The 20,155-nt window shown below is 45.6% G+C and overlaps 1 protein-coding gene across 1 annotated transcript in view; it reads left to right on the top strand.

Moving 5' to 3' along the window:
- The window catches only part of ARRB2 (arrestin beta 2), a 347,548-nt gene that overhangs the window by 271,343 nt on the left and 56,050 nt on the right, over window positions 1–20,155 (top strand). The window contains exon 9 of the mRNA XM_085638335.1: window positions 8,997–9,081. Within this exon, the coding sequence (XP_085494461.1) occupies window positions 8,997–9,081 (85 nt within the window). The remainder of the gene's footprint in view (window positions 1–8,996; window positions 9,082–20,155) is intronic.

The raw sequence follows: 20,155 nt of genomic DNA, 5'->3' as shown, positions 1-20,155 counted from the left end.
GTATGGGGTGGCAGGCATATTGTTCCCGGTAATATGTTGTATAAGGCACTGTTATATCCAGCGATGTGTGGATCATCCGGCCTGATGGATCTTGGATTGCCCGGACCATCCTGGAGGCTAGGTCCCTGATGGCCAGCCAGTTGAGTAGCATCCCATTCTTATCACCATTTTCGTAGACCAGTCAGGTCATGACCCTCCAGCATTGGCGTGCCTCCTCTAGGGCCACCCATGCTAGTCTGCATTGAGTAGACCGAGTGTCCAGTCAAGCCCTGCCTCTCTAGTCTGACTGTTTAGTCCTCTGTCATTATGTCCTGTTGTTTGGTCTTCTCGTGCAGTCTAATATACGATTTTGCTAGCTGTCTCATGGAGACTTAAAGTCCGGTCAGTACGGGTCCACGAAGTGCCACATGTTAAGACTCCATATGGGTCGTGGAAGCAGTGCGTGGTGGACCATAATGGCGGGTGAGATGGGAGTGGTATGAGAAGCTGAGGGGAAGTATGTTAGCGGCCATGTCCTTGAGGTAGTCCGTCAAGGGGAACAGGAGAAGATCAATATAGGACCGTTTTCGTGTGCTGTTGACATGTGCGTGCATTTTTTGGCTCTGGGATGCCAGAGCCTTCATATATCGTATAACTCCAGCCAGTCCATCCAAGTCCTGAGATGTCGCTTGTTACCGATGGGACCTTGTGGGAAGTCCCAAGATAACTCTTTTGGATTCGAGGGGGGGGGGGAGGTAGGGGGGGTAAATTTTAAGTCCCCTCCAACAAAGGTTGTGTCCTGGGGAAATGCAAAGAATAAAGTTCTATGGCTTTTGTTAGCCAGGTGTGGCAGGACATAGACATTGAGGATATTATAGTGCATTCCTTCCTGGAGGCCTTCTATACCCATAAATCTCCCCAGTGTGTCGGTGGTTCATTTGATCACCTCCAGTGGGAAGGACCTGTGCAACAGTAGTGCCACCCCCCTAGATCCTCTCATGACCGTTGTGGTAGACTCATAACATAGTCAAATCTACGGAGAAAAGGGCATGCGAATCCGAATCAAGGGTTGGGTGACTATGGTGTGTTTCAGCACTAGTGTTATTTTTATGTGGTCCAGTATGTAGTTTACCTTCCATGATATTGGGGAAAAGGTCATGCTGCTGGGGGTAGGGCCATGTAAGGAATTCCCTGTCCTGATGGATGAGCAGTTCTGAGGGCGCTGCAACTGTGTTTTTGATCTGAATGTGGTGTTTTCACACCCTGCAACCCCACACTGCTGCACCAGAAGCATCTGTCTCCCCCAAACAGTTCCTTCAAAAACACCATAACTGTACCTAGAAGAGGCATTAGAAATGAACCTCCTTCTGCTGAAGGGTTGATTAGTCAGTCTATCATCCACGCTATGCAAATTCAAATATTTGTATAGCTCCCGAGCAGGTCATCACCAAGGGGGTCCAAGTCTGTGCTACCCCCATTGGTCAGGGCTTCTGGGGAGGTGTGTCTCCGCCAATGAGGATCATCATTGCAAGGTGTCCCCTCCCCAGTTGGGAGCACAGGGCCCGGGGACCCACGGGATGGCGAGCGTAGCCTCCTCTCCCTGCGTGTCCCAGCCCGAGGCCTGGAGGTGAATCTCTGGGGATCTGTAGATGGACGCAGAGGTTGACCGGTGGACACCCACAACAGGTTTGGGGTCCTTGCAACTCCAGTTTCTCCGCTACCCTTTGACACACCGCTTGGCTCAGTCCTGTAAGAGGACATTAAGGCTTGCCAGGAATATTAGATTGTAGTGGAGGTCTATAACCCGGAGTTTTTGTTTGACTTCTTCAAACGACCTCTGTTGACATTGGACTGCTCAGTGTAGTCCGGTAATATCATGATTTGGGAGAATTGATAGTATAGATTCCCAATTTCCTGTTCTGCCCTGAGAATCACAACTTTGCTTTTTTAATCTGAGTATTCAGGTGATCAAAGGTCTCAGTGTGGTCCCAGATGAGGAGGCGCTGTGCCAGGGAGTGATGTGCTCGCTCGGTTGTTAACCCCTTGGAAAGTCAGTCTGTCTCCATCCAGGAGTAGATCCAGGGCTACAGGGTGGTGCTGGGTCTTTGAATTCTGTCTTCTGGAAAGCCCACGAAGCTCAGTTTATTTTGGCGTAATCTATTTTCTGCATCGTGCGCCTGAGCCTTGAGGGCGGTGGTACTTGTTAGGAGTGTGGATACTGTTGGATAGGGTCGCCACTTCACCCTCTTCGCTTCGGTCTTTCTCGTCGCCAGGTTTGTATTTATCTGTCGGTTGAATTGTGTGCACGAGTTCTTCTCCTGCCCCATGATGCTAAGGCCTACCGTTCTGGGTCAGGTCTCCCTGTAATAGGTTGCAGAGGTCTAGAGCTGGAGTAAGGTGTTGCAGTGGCCACTGGGCCTCCGATCGTCTGGTCACCAACCTCTTCCACTCCTTGTAGGAGAATCGGCCGATTGCTTTGAGGATAAAACCCGCTGGACCATCATGTCCTAGGATGGTGGGTGAGCAGTTTTGTCTATAGTTATGAAGCCCTCCCACCCCCCGAATATGTGATGGTACATCGCATGCCAACATAACGCATGCCATTACAACACGCTTGTAATAACGCAAGTGCTGTTATAACGCGTTACCATTACAACACGTAACTTTTACCACGCATGCCATTACAACGCAAAGGCATGCGGGGTAAATGCATAGACTTGGTAAAAGTAGTTAAGGTAAGTAATAGTATATATGTGTGCGTGTGTGTGTATATATACTCTGAATCTAATGTGTGTTCCTTTTGAAAGACGCTCCTCGTTCTCCAGAGATAGAAGAGGCAAAGGGGTTTCTAAGTGTTTGATGGCAACTATCTCAAGTGGGGATTGCTGAGAGAATCTAATATGTAACCAACCCGTTGTTATGGGTGGGAAGGGAGAGAGACACTTTTCTTTATCTAGCCCTCACTCACTCTAGTAGTGACATGCTTCATCATCGGGCTCACCCCAAATCCTAAAGGTCGGGTGGGCTCAACCATCTTGCGAGGAGCACTTATGATAAGGTGTATGGGGGCGTACTGTTAAAGATCAAATTCCTCACCCACTCCTAAAGTATCCTTTATTGATGGAGTGCGAGGGAAGATTAAAAACACCATAATTGGGTAACAGGATGTGATGGTCCTATGACCCTAGAATAGGCACCAGCATGTTTCAGCCCTCCTTAATGGCCTAATTCATTTGTTTCCTCCAGATCTTTCAGCAGAATTGTGTCCTCCCATTTCTTTCCGACTCACCATAACTCCATTTCAAAATCATCTCAGTTTTCAGAGACCACCTATCCATCTTGCTGCAAGAGATGCGAGCCATTGAGAGGGTGCCCGCCTCGGAGAAGGGACAGTTAGGGCAGTTACTCCTCCTATTTCCTTGCGCTGAAGAAGGACTAAGAGCTTTGCCCTATTTTCGATCTTAACTCTGAGAGTGCCTTCCTATGTAAGGATAAATTAAAAATAAACTGGCCCACGTTCTGTTTGCCCTGGGTCGAAGCAACTGAATAGTAGCCTTGGGCCTGCGGGAAGTGTACTTTCACGTGCCTGTCCTCCAGTCCCATAAATTGAACCTGTGATTCAATGTAATTCAGGAGCTTTTCCAATTGTCATGCTCCTCTTTGGCCTTACTATCTCCCCTTGGGTGTTCACGAAAGTGATGGCACTGGTTGCCTCGCATCTTCAGTGGTTGGTGATACCAATTGAGTTCTGCCTTGGAGACTGGCTGTTAAACGTGGGCTTGCCATAGTCTGTTGCAAAAAGCCTCTAGATGACGTAGAACGCCCTGATATCATTGGGGTGCTTGAGCAACGTACCGAAGTAGTACCTGACACTTGGGCTTTTATCCTGATGTTTCAGTTCTCGTTCTGGTGAAAGATGCTCTGTGACGTCTTGGCCTGTTGACCTTATGCATCCTGCTTGTACATGCTTGTACATGTTGGCAGATGGAATAACTCCACAGTGGGATCTGAAGTCTCCGTGGGCCCAGCATCAAGGAAACCTGGTTAATGTCATCTAGGTTTCAGAGGAGAATGCACAGATCTATAAATACAAAGGTTACATTGATGTTATAGTTATGTGGAAATGTCAGTTAAAAATACAGTTTTTAACTTAAAAACATAATAATAATAAACACAACCAGCCAATGTGTGTGTTCATCACAATATAAAGAATGTCATTTTAAATAAGCCAGCTATACTGGCTTTGTAAAATTAAAGGCAGACCTATTGGCTTTGTCAAAAGGTGACCACAACAATCTACAAGGCAAGCAAATTGGCTTGTCATGAGGTCACCATATCATTCTATGAAGGTAAACCTATTGGTTTTGTCAATGGGTCATCACATAAATATTTGAAGACCAGCTTATCAGGCTTTCTCGACAATATTAAACATGTTCGTCTTTATTTTAACCTCCCTGCAATCCTCTGCTTAGGAGCAAAAGCTCCAGCTCCGGAAATGCTTAAAAACACCATAAACTTTTCCTGCGGTAACATTGTATACAAACAGGAAACATAGGGTTGCTTTAAAAAAAGATTTCTGTGGAAGCTGTTGCACTCCCACAGCTGTTAATATTGTTGGGGTGACTGTGTGGCACCAAGGCTCCCACAGCCTTGTAATCACCCCAACCATTTAGGTGCTGGGGGAGCCTGGCTGTGCTTCTTTCCCCTCTCTTTTGGGGACATGGTGGGAGCCCCAAGGTCCCCGGGCCTTGTTGGCACTCCAACCCCCACCCATCCTGAGTGCTGGCGGGAACCAGTAACACTGAATGCACTTTGGCCCTGTGGGAAAAGTTTTAATTTCTGCCTCCACCGCAGGAGCATATTTACTGTTCCCTATCTACGCTGTTGTGGGCAGGTAAGTACATGTCTGCTCCCGCCTGAGGCGGGAGTAGTTATGCCTCTGGGGACCCCGGGAGATGTGGTCCTTTGGGCTAATATCTGACTTGGGTAGGGGTGTCCCACATAAAGGCCCCCTCCCCAATATAGATTATTCAGGCACCAGGGGATGGGGTCCTCTGGCTAATCCTAGCTTAGGGAAGGGCAGCTCAAAGATGCCTCCTTCCATTTGAAATTAAAAACATGAATGCGCCGATCCCACCTACCCCCAGGGACCTCTCCCTCCCCTGCCCCCCTATATGTTAGGTTTTTTTTCAGTACTCCGGGACTTATCTATTGATCTGCTTGTCCTGCGGGAGTCCCTCTTCACTAGATATCTTCACATTTTGACCTTTCATTTCTCAAACAGATTTACACCAAATCACAACAAGCATTGGCATAGCCAATAGGTCTCACCTTTGGGACCTTATAAGTATTTAGTTATGCAGTACAATATCCTTGGTGCAACAACATCAACTGTTACATGGCTAAACACTTATAAGATCCCAAAGGCGAGACCTATTGGCTATGCCAATGCTTGCTTTAAGCTGAAATGATATTCATCTTTCAGTAGTCTCTGAGATATTGGAAGGTACCGACAAGACAGAAGAGTGTCAAACTTGCTTTTTTCCCAAGGTTTCATTTCATGCAGACCAGACGATTTTTTGAAGTATAGAATATTTATTTATGGATAAGACACCAATAATCATCATGTCAAATTTGCTTTTCAGTAACATGTATGTCTTTTGTTATATATCCAGCTGCACTGCAGGCTAAATACCTCATATTTCCACCCAAAATTGCCAGTGTTATCAGCTGCCAATTATGTAGTTGAAAGCCTCAAGGAATTAGCATTATATAGGTGCCTCTGAAGTGGCAGGCATCCCACCCTTCCCCCTTCGTCTAATAGCTGGTTGTAAAACCACTTCCTCTGGTGCCCTGCCAAGCCATCTACAGCTGCCACTGCGGATTAACTAGCTCTCCTGCTGATTGGTTGGACGTCGGAGTGACAGAGTGCTGGCCCTCCCACTTCTTATCTGAGTTTCTTGGAAGAGGAGCAGTTCCAGTGAAATGCGCAGGGAGGCGGCTGTGTCTTTTTTATTTCTTCTCTGGAAAATGATCTCATGCGCTGTGCGAAGAGCAGCAGCGTGCTGTTCGCTCACAATGATGAGTCCTGCTTCTCTTATGTTCAAATAGCAGGAGACAAGGAGGGGGCTGCTGGGATGGCCTAACAAGGTCAGACGAGCGAGTGGGTGGTGAGAGAAGGTCAGTGAGCCCCGGAACCGCGGAAGAGTGCGTTTCGGACACAGCTAGGAAAACAGTGTATCACAGGGAAGGGAAACGGAAGGGTATACGTAAAGGAGGAGATCAAATGGGGGCAGGGGCTAGAAGTACCTCAGCAGATGCAGTGGTACCAGGCTCACTGAAACGGCACTAACCCTTTTGTAATGTCCGCTCTATTTAAATCTGCATAGCTATGGCTGTAGTTTATTTGACCACAAACGGAGTGGGTGGGGCTTGGTTGCACCAGGTTTTATGTCACCCGTACTGCCCCACTGGTGGAAGGTGGGGTGATAAGGGATTAAGGGGATAAAAAGGGTATAGAAGTAATGACGTAAGTAACACGGAATAGCGAGGACACTGGAAGACGTATGCTGTGAGGAGGACCGCGAATAATCAATAAAAAAGACAGAACAAAGAGGGGGAAGAATACAAAATGAATAAAGTAACAACGCACAAGAGAGACGCAGGAGATGAAAGGAAGTGTAAGTTAGAAAAGAAGAAACGGAGGAAGCACAGAACTTGAGAGATTGACAATGAAAGGAAGGAAGGAAAATAATAATCTATAGAAGGAGAAAGACAATAGACGTGGACAAATGGGAGCAAAGAACAAAATAAGTCATGAAGGTGATGAGCGATGCAGGGAAGAAAGAAAATAAGGAAGAGTAGTAGGGAAATGTGAACCAGAAAGAAAAAGAAACAAACGAAGAACGAGGGAAGTGGCGCAGATAGACAATGTAAACCATGAGTGTGTCTGAAGACAGCGAGAAACCAAGATGTGAGTGGCAAATCTAGTAGAGATTGGAGACAAAAGGCGCCAATGTGGCGCGTGGGACCTGCTCATGTCGGCCAGAGTGCTCAACGGAGACCACTAGATGGCAGTGAGTCAAAGGGAAATCCACATTAAAAAACAATCGGTCATCACTTTTCAAGCACTGCACTCGTGCTTGTGGCGGCATCCACCTTGCGGGAGCGAGCAGCGGCGCGCCACAAGCACGAGTGCAGTGCTTGAAAAGTGAAGACTGATTGCTAAAGGCCCTCCTAGAGCAGCGCATGCGCGCTGCGTAGGCGATACCTAAAAAGCACAATTTATGGGTAAAGATCTATCTTTCTGCAGAATGTGGTCTAATTTGCGTGGAGTAGAGGAGGATGAAATTGTTTTTGGGAAAAGTTTGGGAAAATTACTCAAATGGCGCCAAAGTTATTTGTAAAACATCAAACGCTCTTCCTATTGAAACGTAGACCGAACTATAACTACACAGTGGCGACCACCACTGTGTAATATATATGAAATTTAAATTTAAAAAAGCTGATGGACAAAATGGAATGTGAAAAATGTTTTTATTGGGGCCTGGGTTGGAATGTTTGGGAATGGATATCAGGTCTGGATGTTTCCATTATGGGCTCACTTGGATAGTATCCTGAAGATGCTAGTCTCTTGTCTGTGTGGCTTTCCAGTGTGCCACTACATCGGAATCTTTGTTTTGATGCGTTTCCATCTCCTTGTCCTCTTTTTCTTCTGTTTTTGTGATGACTAACCATAGTACACATTTTTCCCCTCTGAGAGGACCCACATTGCAATGGACTGTATTTAGTTTATTCTACTATACAGGTTGGAAACACTTTTCTGGTAGGGAGAGGACACAAAGGAAGGAAAAGCTGCAGGGCAGCACAGATAGCATCTGCAAGCATGCTAGTATTAAGTTATTTGTTTGTTTCTCCCTACTGAGTCTCCAGGCCAGAAGTATTTTCAGCTCTCAACCTGCTGTTCCCCAAAGACATAAGGATTCCTTGCCAATGCCATGGGTGTTGGAGGGAAGTCTGCATTTGCATGCATGGTTTGTAATATGGTAACAAGTACGGAGAATCACAGAGAGAACCTTCACCATTGTCAGACTTTCTGTCAGACTGGTCGGGGGGCTGCAAAAGCCTTATTTACCCTTGCCTGTTGTGCAGCAAGATTAGTTACACTCCCTACCCCTTTTATGGGCCATCACCTATGACTTGGGCCTAGAGTTGTGGGTGCAGCCTATAATGCTTTGGTATATCATTATATTTGAGTAATCCACAAGGACTTGAATGAACAAGTATATTTAATTTTGTATGGGTATTTATCCTGAGGGGGTTATAGCACAAGAGTTACAGATTAGATGAAGGCAGTTAGGAGTTGTGTACACATCTACTCAAAAAAACGAAGAAAGATGGGAAGATCAGGGGAGGCTAGATAGATAGAAGTGGAAGTGTGTGTGTGTGTCTGGATGGGTATTGTGGAAAAGATGAAGGTTTTTGAGTTCTTACAAGTTATTTCCTAATGTACAGATATAGGTGGTTATTTCAGATGAATATGCTGGCCATTCCAGGTGGTGGCGACATAGCAAAAGAATGTTGACTTTCTCATTTTTTTTTTTAAATTTTTTTTTTGACTTGATCTTTTCCAATTTCATTACGTTTGTGCTGCTTGTGGTATGTTTGTGGTAAGAGGGAGATATATTAAACTACATAGTTTAGTTTGTATGACTTCTAAATGATACAAGGTAATTTGATCTTGATATATGTTGGACAGACTAGAGTAGAGTATTGATGAGTTGGGAAAGATCTTTCATGGAGGGGCTGATCCAGTCATTCATGTGTTGGCTAGTGTTGATGAGGACAGCTTCATGCAGGATTGGTTTTATGAGGGTGACTAGAAATTAGGTGTATAGGAGCATGACTAAAGGGCATAACCTGACAGTTGTGTAGTTCTGGTAGGGGAGAATGACTGTGAGAGGGAGTGACAGCATGCATGTGGTGAGGGGATTTTAATATTCTTTTAAATTTTGCAGCTTTATTACCACGGTGAAGCACTCAATGTCAACGTCCATGTTACCAACAACTCCACGAAAACTGTCAAGAAGATAAAAATCTCAGGTTGGTGTCTTCATGTGATTGGCAGTTGCTTCCCAACTCCTATAACTCTAAAGCTAATGTTTCATCCACCTTTCTTTGTTAATCTAGGTAGGTGGTTCCTATTTCTCTACAAGTCTTAGACTTTGTCCTTAATTTCCTATTCCTTCGAATGTTGCTAATTCAATGTGAATCTAGTCCTTGGTGCGTTCCAGTCACTGCAGTTCTGTTGACCCATTGCACTTGACCTTCTCAGGCACTTTATGAGACTGTTTCTTCCGAAGTTTCCCTTGGTGAGACCTGTTAGCCCAAATGCAATAATCCTGGTCATCTGCATGTGTTTAGTTGCTATGTGCATTGTATAGTCTGCTCACATGTCCCTGTCCCCCAATCGAGGGAACCACACCAGAGTCACAGTCTTGGACTATGTATTACCACTAGTCCTGATCCCAGAATATTTTATAGTCCTGCTCTCTTCAACTGGTACGGAATTCCCCATGCCAGCGGCTGTACTGGTGAAAGTTTCTTTAACCCCTTCAGTGCCCATGACGAGCTGGACTCGTCATGGGCCGCGGTGGCGCTGTGCCCATGACGAGTCCAGCTCGTCATAGACCCCGCCCGCTAATGCAACGGCCGGCACAGGGCGGGGAAAGGGGCGGGCACTGAAGGGGTTAAAAACATTATAAGAATTTTGAGCCCTCTGTTTTCAATCATATCTCCATGCATGAGACCCAATACCCTAAATATACATTACCCACTACCGCACCCACTTGTCTAGTTCTCATCTTTTTTTCATTCATCAGACAGGACGCATGGATCAGCTTGTCTTGTGCTTCCACTTTTTTGGGAGATGTTTTCCCCCAATGTCTCTGCTTCCATTGGAGGTAAATTACGTACTCTAATGAGCAGGCTGTTTACAACAGTCTTCAAACAGTCCGTCACCTGTGGCAAGCAGATTTCACTGATGATTCTCTCAAGGCTTCCTTCTTGTGACTGGGGAACCGAAATCAGGTGAGTTCGTGGTGTTTTCTGCTTAGGATTCCATCCAAAGTTGCTGAAAAACCGTCTGCTGTTGCGCTAATAAAGGGTCCGTACTGATGGAGACTTTTTTTGTCTTTTGGCATAAGCTTCCACATGTAGCTAAAGGGGATTCGCTACAACATGTGGTTAGATTGACACCAGAGCCTATTTTTACCAGTAAGAGGTCACCTCTCTTGTCCTGCGGACTTTCTGCACTGTTCAGGAAAGGTGAAACACAAGGCACATGCATTCCTGACGTGGTGGCCAACTTTAACAAGCAATTTGATGACTCACCCTTTCACTTTTTTTTAGCATGTCGCTCATCCTTTTCCACAATGTAATGAAAAACCGACTAATATTCAGATATCTGGCCTGATGGTAATTAACATACATGTACACACTATGAATATAGCCTCTACTTCTCGATCTTGCTCACAGTTTCTCTTGCTGATACAAGTGATTCAGTTTCAGTGACTAGAATTATAACCTGCCCAGTGGTTCAGGTTTGGGACGAATGTCAGAACAAGTGCGTTGGCCTTGGTGGTGTCTCATCTTTAAGGAAAGGGAAATGGGGTGGCAGGCTTACTTAGCACAATGCAGCATGCACAATACAAATCTGTAGTTTACCTACAGTTGACCTTCTTCAAGACATGGAAAACAGTTTTGTGTTCAGTGTTTGCATGCCATCTGAGGTGGAGGTATGAAGTGGAACCGGGGACTATTTAAAGGTTGATCTTTTTGATTGACAAGGAGAATTACTCTGTGCAGTTCATCTGTTTTAAAGTTCAAGAGATCCTTTAATTTCAGGTTATTTCTGATCGCCTGGTTTTCGAACTGCCAAATGTGGTTAAAGACCGCCTTTTTATTCCTCCAAGTACAATTTTGCTGTTTTCCTCGGTTACAGATCTTCGCGTTCATGTGACTGGGTTGAATCTTTATCACACATTTCCACTGCCGAACTTGAAGTACCTGTTGAGTTAAGCTAGGCTTCATAAATTTGTGTTTGTTGGCCTAATGCATGGACCTGAGAAGGACTCTACCAGGATATATTGCAAACATTTATGAATTAGGTTTATCGAGCGCAAACTTATCTACAAAACAAAGGAAAGCGGTTCATAGTGGGGATTAATGGAGTTAGGGTACAGGTCAAATATTCAATATATTGTCACTCTGCCTTAAGGATTTAAATCCATTGAAAGCATCCTAGGATGAGGATTTCACTTGTATTTCACATTGAACTTATTCATTTATCAAAGTAGAGTCCTGTACGATTACTTGTCTGCCTTTATGGCAGACTTAAAAAATACTTTAGATGGAGTTTTAGTCTGAGGTGCTAATTGTTATTTTCGTTGCATACTGCTTCAAGGAATCCTACCCCCCCAGTCCTACTTGGACCTAGTTCTGACCGCATTCATGCATTAGCCATTCTGATAGATACTTTCTAATTGCAGATTCCTCACCTTGTCAGCACATCTAGGCTGGATCTGGAGAATTGTCTTCAGTAATTCCTCAGTTGCCCGTAGGTGGCCGCTTGCAGTTCCAAGTCTGATCCATCCCACCCCGGATGTAACATCGGACACCTACATAGCTGCCACCTGTGCGCGCTGTCAGTTCCTCTCTGTATGGATTGGAGTTTGTTCCCTCAAGTTCTATCACGCCTCATAGACTATTTTCGAAATTTTAACTGGTGTGCAAGGAATGTTTCCTGCTTAAATCAACAGGGTTCAAACCTTGTAGGGATTGCCACGAACGTATGCTAGTGACTGACCGTCATGAGGTCTGTCTTTGGTGTTTGGGCTCCTCACAGGACTCTGTTGTGAAACAAATGCCCTCTCATGAATCAAAAGGCCATTAGAGATTGCAAAGCCAAACTCCACATCTCGAAACATTGCTGAAAGGCATGTAAGACCTGGTCCCACCTGTTGTTGAGAACTTGGACACAATCTTATTCCCGAAGCCTATCCCACAGGCACCCTTCTTGGTTGACTTACTTGTGCCTTCTACCTTTCCTGCGGAATAGGCCATCAACCAGGACTCTCAAGCCATCTCTGTCCTGGGCTTTTCTTTTAATATGATTTCAGGTGTAACCCATCTCCTTGCAGTCAGCGTCAAGGCATCAGTACCAGGTGTTTCTTAGCCTTCCTCTTTCCCTTTTGCCTTGAGTGTTCCAGGTCAGGGCTTGGCTTGTGGTGTTTGATGCAGTCTTGTGGAGGGTGTGACCTATCCAGCCCCAGCGTCTGTTCATGATTTCTTCATGAGCAGGGAGTTTGAAATCTGCTGCTATATGTCATTGTTGCTGATGGTGTTTAGCCAGCAGATTTGTAAGATTTTCCTCAGGCAGGTGTTAATGAAGGTCTTGGCTTTGTTAGTAGTGGTCACTGTTGTCCTCCAAGTTTCTGCTTCATACATTTTAAAGACCTTAGGTAAGTTGAAGAAAAAGCATAAGACGACGAAGCATGGCTCCTCCTCATCCTGCCACTCCTACCATGAGGATTCACATGGCGCCCAATGTACCTCTCAGCTGTGGGCTCTGTCTCAGTCCTCTGAGCCACTTCCAGCTTTAGTCCCGGTCAGACCTGAATTCTTGGGTCTATATGCAACACAGCACTAGTTCCAGGATTTCAAAGATCCCCTGCTGCAGATTTTTTGTACCCTACTGTATCCCTCTGGAGCGCCTTTGGGTCCTAAAGATCTGAGGGGGGCCTCCAGTTGGGCTACTGCTGGTGAATTTGTCCCAGAAGCAGACTGTTGCCCTAAGCCCTGTTTCAGGGTCAGCACCAAATCTGGGGCCAACGCCTTCACACGACTCCTTCACACGACTCCTTCACACGACTCCTTCACACGACTCCTTCACACGACTCCTTCACACGACTCCTTCACACGACTCCTTCACACGACTCCTTCACACAACTCCTTTACAGAGTCTCCTTTTCATTTGGAGCCATTTTGGACATGATGCTTTTCTTAGTCTTCCCTCCGCCTCACTGAGTTAAGGACATTCAGGCTATAATCCCATTGTTTTAACCTTTGGCCTTGGTCTCAGTGAAAGCAGCTCAGAGGCTTCGTGGCCTCTTGTATCTTGCTTGTTGACCACAATTGTTGAGATCTGAAGTCTCCGTGATATTAGCGCCAAGGAAGCCTTTTGGGTTACATCCCGGGGTTAGAGGAGACTGCAAAAGATCTGCAGGGGTGGCTACTGGACTGCAGTTGGACTAGTGGTGTACTAACCCTCCACCCCACCACCCACATTTCCCTTCAATCTCCCCTTCAGAACAAACTGTTGTAACGGATGCATTATTGCTGGGTTTGGAGAGGCCGAAACCTGCCGCCACATTAATTTGCTGAAACTGCAGGTTATTTATTTGGCATTGAAAACCTTCCTCCTGCCCATCAAGGGTAGGAGCAGGGACAGGTTCTCGCAGACATCACCACGCTATGTGGTACTGCAGCAAACAATATGGGGTGGTGCAGTCGATCTTGTACCAAGAAGCTCTGCGCCTTTGGAACTAGATGAATCGTCAGGCCTCTATCCTTGTGACTGGGGGTGAATGTTTGCATTGTCCAGCATTCCGTCCATCAATTTTCTTTTGCATATGTCGCCTTAAGTGGGAAGGGTATGCCCAGACGTAGGTCCCGTGCTCCCGGATTCAAGCTAGCCTGGCTGATGAAGGGTGATGCCCTGAATCCAGACCTTGGATGCTTGTTTCTGGTCCAGGGAGGACCTGGTTTGGCAGTTCGGGCTGGACTGTTCCCATAAGGAACAGGGTCAAGACTGGGTCCAAACTGGGTTGGTGTGGTGAGCAAAAGAATGATGGATTAAGCCCAGATCCTTGTGACTTGGGGTGAATGTTTGCATTGTCCAGCATTCCGTCCATCAATTGTTTCTTTTGTAGATTAATCGTCAGGGCATTTCCCTGGTTGTACAGCACCTGGCAGGATCTTTTAACACCAGATTAATTCAGTTGGCGCTGCCTAGCCTACCTTGAATTGTGGATGCACTCAGAAGTGGAACAGCGCTTCTTCCAGCTTTATCTTTTCACCACTACAGAGAGCTTGCAGTGTTCCAGCTTTTGCACGTTGGAGATTCTCACTTTGCAACACCTTTCGCATGGGTTGGAGCTTGAGACTCCTGTATGCCTACCTGCTTCCGCCTCTACTGCCCATAGTTCTGAAAAATATCAGGAGCGACCGGGCAAAAGTCATCCTAGTGGCCATGGTCTGGGCGAGGCGAGTGTGGTAGCTAGAAATTCTGGCCCTGAGCATTTGTCTTCTAATTCGGCCACCTCTTCATGCGGACTTTATGTGGGACAGGTTCCTCCATCAGAACCTGCACCCCCTACACCTCCTTGCTTGGAGATTAAATAGTGACAGTTGTCAGCTTTTACCCTCCCTTCCGAAGTATTGAATGCCATACGGTCAGCCGGGTGTCCCTCGACTAAACCAATCTATCTAATAGAAACATCTAGCTGGAGATTCCGTACCTTTGAATTCTCCTCAGGCGCCAGACTAGATTCAGCCATTTTTTCCAGCAGTACCTCTGCGTGCCAGTAGAGGGTGTCGTGCGACTTCGTTGTGGCGTCTTCCACAGGATGTGATGTCAACGGAGTCCATGGAAGCCCCTTCCCAAACCTCTGTCAGTTTCTTCTCTTCCGCGCTTTTAGCGTGGATGCGGACAGTTGTTCCTCAGGTCATTTTTTGGCCTGTCTCGACATTTTTGTCGACGGAACAGTGTGCCCCCTTTTTTCTCTCATGTCCTCATGGTTTAAACCTTGTGGGTCATGTGGCATGTAGATGTCAGTCACAGACCCTCGTACTGACTGTATATGGTGCCTTGGGGAGTCCCACGACTCCGAGGAGTGCAACTTCTGTTGTCGCTGTCACCTGAAGGCATTGCGGGAACGGTTCTTGAACTTCGGTACAGCCCAGCTGTCATAAAAGGCCCTGCGTGTCCTCAGTCTCGGTCCAGTAAACGAACGTAGGACCACTCCAGTAGCCATTCCCGTGGACGTCCTTTGTCCTCAACATCAAAAGGTAAGCCGAAACGCAGATGGTCAAAGTCGTGGCCTCCCCCGACTTCGCCACATATACCCTCATATCCGATGTCCCTTCTCAGCCTCCTACTGAGGAGTTGGTGCAAGCACCCACCCCATGCCCCCCTGGAGCCAGGGTGACTCTAGATTAGATGCACCAGTACTATGCTTCCCTGCATGCCATCTTTGTGCCCCCACATCCCTATGGTGCCCTTTTGAGCCTCAAGGAGGTAAGAGGAGCCATGACTGAATCAATGAGGGTGGGTTCGCCCATGGCATCAGTTAGGCCCTCTGGATCCATAGTCAGATCTGTGTTAGCTTCAGGGCACAGACCTTTGGGGTTCCCACTAGCGATGCCGGAGTTCGATCAGCCGATGCCAACAGCAACTTTGGGGGCGCGGATCAATGCTACGCCATTCACCTTCTCTAATGTTGCCGCATCGATGCTGGACTGCTTGGGGTGTGGTGCTAGTGGTGACATTCGGCTCAGACACCTTCCGTCCTCCTGCTGAAGACCCCCTTACTGTTTTTCCTACTGGAGAATGGGCTTTTGCAGGTGAAGGTGAGGAGCAGGGGTTTATGAACCCCAGGGATGTTCCTGTCTCAGCCTCCTGTAGAGAGCAGTTGCCTGATGAAGCTGGTTGTGGTTAGTGGCCTTGAGTCCTCACCCGCTTCGGGTCTCCTTTCCCCTCCCAGCCTCGTTACAGAGATGAGTTCCTCCTTCGCTGAGGTGATGAATAGGGCAGCTGGGGTCCTAGATTTTCAACTCCCTTCTGTGGAAATGACAACTGACCCATTGATAGATGTGCTTCATCAGGGCCAAACCGGGGTAGAGCCTGTACTCCCCTACAGTGAAGTGTTTTATGACCTTTTTATTAGGGGCCTGGGATAAGTCCACCCCTTGGACTGGTTCATAGTCCATAGACACCGCCCTGCCACCGGGGACCCGGCCTGTCTTGAGTTTTGTATTGCAGCCAGCTATGGCTTCCCCTGACCTCCTAGCCCTTCCTAAAGCCCATCTGGACAGGGAGTCCAGAAGACTGAAAACTTGTGGCAGAAATATCTTCTCTTCAACTAGTTCAGCATTGTGGTCTGTAAATATTGCTTGCATTCTAGGCTGATTTTGCCATGTGTTGTGAAATTCGGTGGAGCGCCTGCTGCCCCTGGAGTATACCTGGAACAAACTCATTCAGATACTCAAGAATGGGCCTCAAGCAGGTAGGTTGATTATAAGGTGTAGTATGGATACCACGGACCCAGTAGGTGAAGACCTGGCTCTTTCGGTGGCACTTCGCCGTTGTGCCTGGCTACACAACTCTGGATTTCCAGAGGCTGTCCAAGCCACTTTTGAAGACATGCCCTTCGATGGAATCTGCCTGTTTGGCACACATACCGATTCTGCATTTCAGTGCTTTAAAGACAGCCAAGGTGGAACAGACTCTTAAATCTATTTTGGTTCCGACTGCCACCCTCGCTCCCCTCTTACTCGAGTAGTAAGGGGGATGCTCATCTTTGATTTAATTTACTTATAAGCCATACCAGAGTAGAGTCCTATAGCTTTTCACTTCCAATAAACAGGTGGCATCCAGTGTGGTATTTGTCTTGTGCAGGTATTATTATTTTTTAAGGTCTTTCGATGATGGTTTTTGGCACAGTTATCTGAAAGTTATTTTCTGTATGGCCCTAAGTGGGTTTAACACCTTATGGAGCAAGGTTTTTTTCTTTTCCCTGCAAATAGGCCTCCTGCCCAAGAAATGGTTACATGTATGGTATTTTTGCTCGCATTGTGCAGAGGCACTCTTACCTATGTTCCCTGCTCTATGTGAACCATCTTCTATATGCCTTATAGGCATTACTAGGTATATTTATAGTAGTTTTGTATCCCTTGTAGGGAATTTACATTATGACCCCCCTGGAGAGATTGTGCACATGACTTTACACAAGCACCTACTTATGGTGCATCTCTTGTTACTACTTGCTTCAATTAATGGAGCATTACTTATGCTGTGTTCTGGTTCCATAACCTGCAGTATCTTCTTTCCCAGCAGAGCAGTGGGACTGGTGGTACAGTTCATACCTGTAGTGTATCATCTGTTTCTGGCCTAGACAGTGTTCCCGGATAGGACATTGCATCCTTGCTATTCTTTGGCCAGCTGGCCTTGCTATACCTCAGCAGGGTGGGTTCCTGCTGCTGATTTCTCTTGTACCTGTGGTGCGCATTTTTTTTCTAACAAAAGAATATATATATGTTGAAGACAAATAAATATATATGTATGTATATTTATGTGTATGCATGTGTATTTGTGTATGCATGTGTATTTGTGTATGCATGTATATTTGTGTGTATGTATGTATATTTATGTGTATGTGCGTATAGTTATGTTATATATATATATATATGTGTGTTATGTATAGGTGTGTGTGTGTGTATATGTTTATATATATATATTCACTTAACATCTTGCGTGCCCCGCCCTTTCCCTGCCCTGTGCCGTGCTTTCTATTAGCGGGCGGAGTTCATGACGAGATGGTCTCGTCATGGGCACAGCGCAACCGCGGCCCATGACGAGACCATCTCGTCATGGGCACTGAAGGGGTTAAAAAACCATAGGTTTCACACATGTTATAGTTAGCTGGACATTTCCCTTGTAAAAAACCAATGAAATTCCCCAGTTATAGTTAGTAAAGGGAACTATAACTCACGCAACCGCAATCCACTGCTGATGACGTCAGATATTACATCACTGTATTTATTCACTTATTTACCCATTTTTCTTTCCTTTAACCTTTAGCTATACATATTTAATAAATATTTATTTTACAGAAAGACACATATGTCATCAGTGATGTAATATCTGACGTCATCAGCACTGGATTGCGGTCGCGTGAGTTATAGTTCCCTTTACTAACTATAACGGGGGAATTTCATTGTTTTTTTACGAGGGAAATGTCCAGCTAAGTATAACATGTGTGAAACCTATGGTTTTTTAAGTGAATTTGCAAGGTTTTTTAAATGCTAATTCCTAACTATAACGTGTGTGAAACCTATGGTTTTTTCAGTGAATTTGTACGTTTTTTTAAATGCTAAGTTATGTATTTATTATTTAAATGTTTTTTTTTTTAAGGTTTTTCACCGTGCGCGTACCGTGCGCGCACGGTGCGCTTTGCACACCGTGCGCGCTCTTGCCCACGTTACGCCGTTCGCGTTATTTTCAAGTTTCAACCGTGCGCCCACGGTAAGCGCACTCCGTGATTTTTCGTAAAAATATTAAAAACATTTATGGCCCTTGGGGGTCCTTTGGGGACCCCCTGACAATGGCTAGGGGGTCAGGAACTGTCCACCCTGCCCCCTTTTCATGTTCTCCACCTTTATTTTTCACCTCCCTCGGACTGCGAGAGACAAAATGGCGGCCGACACTTCCTTGTTTCGACCGATTCGAATGTTTACTAAGATCTAACAACCAATCAGAATTGCGCTCGTGCACGGCAGGGTGCGCTTACCGTACGCGCACGGTGCGCGCCTATAGATATATATATGCTTTTAAATGCTATTTTCTCAGAAAATACTGAACAGATTTACACCAGACCTGCAAAAGGCACATCCCTGACCTGAGGACTACCTCTCTGCCAAATTTCAAGGTTTTCTGTTCAGCCGTTCGGGCTGTAGCGCGGACTAAAGGTATGGGAAAATGCATGGGGAAAACGCGTTTTGGGACCCCCCCTTTTTCTCAGCCCCCGCTTGACGAATCCCCCCGAGACTTTCAGGGAAGGAGCGGAGCGGAGCGCCCCACCTATTTTGAAAATTTCACGAGGATTTGTCAATCGACGCAAAAGTTATTCCAAATAGAATGTTGCGGATTTCCTATGGAAACACGGTCCTAACTATAACTATCTACTGGCGACCGCCAGTAGATAATATATATATATGTGTGTGTATGTTTGCAAATGTATGTCATCTTCTGCCACTATAGGAGAGGTTTTATCCTTCATCTTTCCTCCCTGTGCGTCTTCTTTGTTGTGGCACCTTGCCTACATTTTTAGGGTGTGTGGGTCATGCTCAGGAAACTATCTTCTTGTGCCGCCGATATTTGATTCCTCCTGGCAAGGCAATATGTGATATTTGCTTATAGATTATAGGCAATGTCTGGTACCTTTGTTTCCACAGGCACCTCTTATACAAGGGTTCAAACTCACCCAGAGCATCTAGATGCCCAAGTATGCTTTCTATCGACATCGCCATATACCCTTTTTCTGTGTTAATTGCTACCTTTCATCTTGTGTAGATATCTTCTTCTAATACAAGCTCTTTGACCAATATGGTTCCTTCTTTCTTGGGAATAGTTCCCAAGAAGGCTTGGTTGCTCTCTTCTGTTGCAATCGTCCTCGCTTTTGGTTCCTCTCCCTCTTCTGCAGGAAGTAATAATATTTCTAGTCTTCCAGGGTTAGTTATACCATTTCTACTTTGTTAGGATTCCTTTCTTCATGAGTGAATATTCCCCTCTTGTCGTGTATTTCACTCCCTTCAGAAGGTGTGGGGTCTACCCCCCCCCCCCCCCACACCACCATATACCTTGGTATAGGTGTGTTTAACCTTACTAATAAAATAAAAATCCCTTTTCCAAAATTAGTTTTTTTTTTATACCGTCTCAGGGATTGTAATAAAATTAGAAACTGTGTACCCATTGTTTTTATTCAATGTTAAATGGTATAATAAATAATAATTTTGCTATAATTGACAGTTTGGTTTGATTTATACGAATCGGTCCAGTCACTCTTCATGGCTCATAGACTTTTCTAATTTTATTATAAAATTGTTTTTTATTAACAATGTTTTATTAAAGTTTTCTCCATTATGTTGGTTATACGGCGCGTGATTTGATGTAATAGAGATTTGTATGTTTTGATTGTACTTTCAGCTCCACTCCATCCGATCCCTCAGACACTATAAAAAGTAAATTTGGAAAAGGATTTTTTATTTTATTAGTAGAAGTACATCCTGTCCCTTTCCTCAACATTGTGTGTGACTTCTCTGCGAGTTTGGTGTTTAA

Source organism: Triturus cristatus, chromosome 12 (genome assembly GCF_964204655.1).
Source record: "Triturus cristatus chromosome 12, aTriCri1.1, whole genome shotgun sequence".
Classification (NCBI taxonomy): Eukaryota; Metazoa; Chordata; class Amphibia; order Caudata; family Salamandridae; genus Triturus; species Triturus cristatus.
This window is presented reverse-complemented; position numbering and strand designations above follow the sequence as displayed.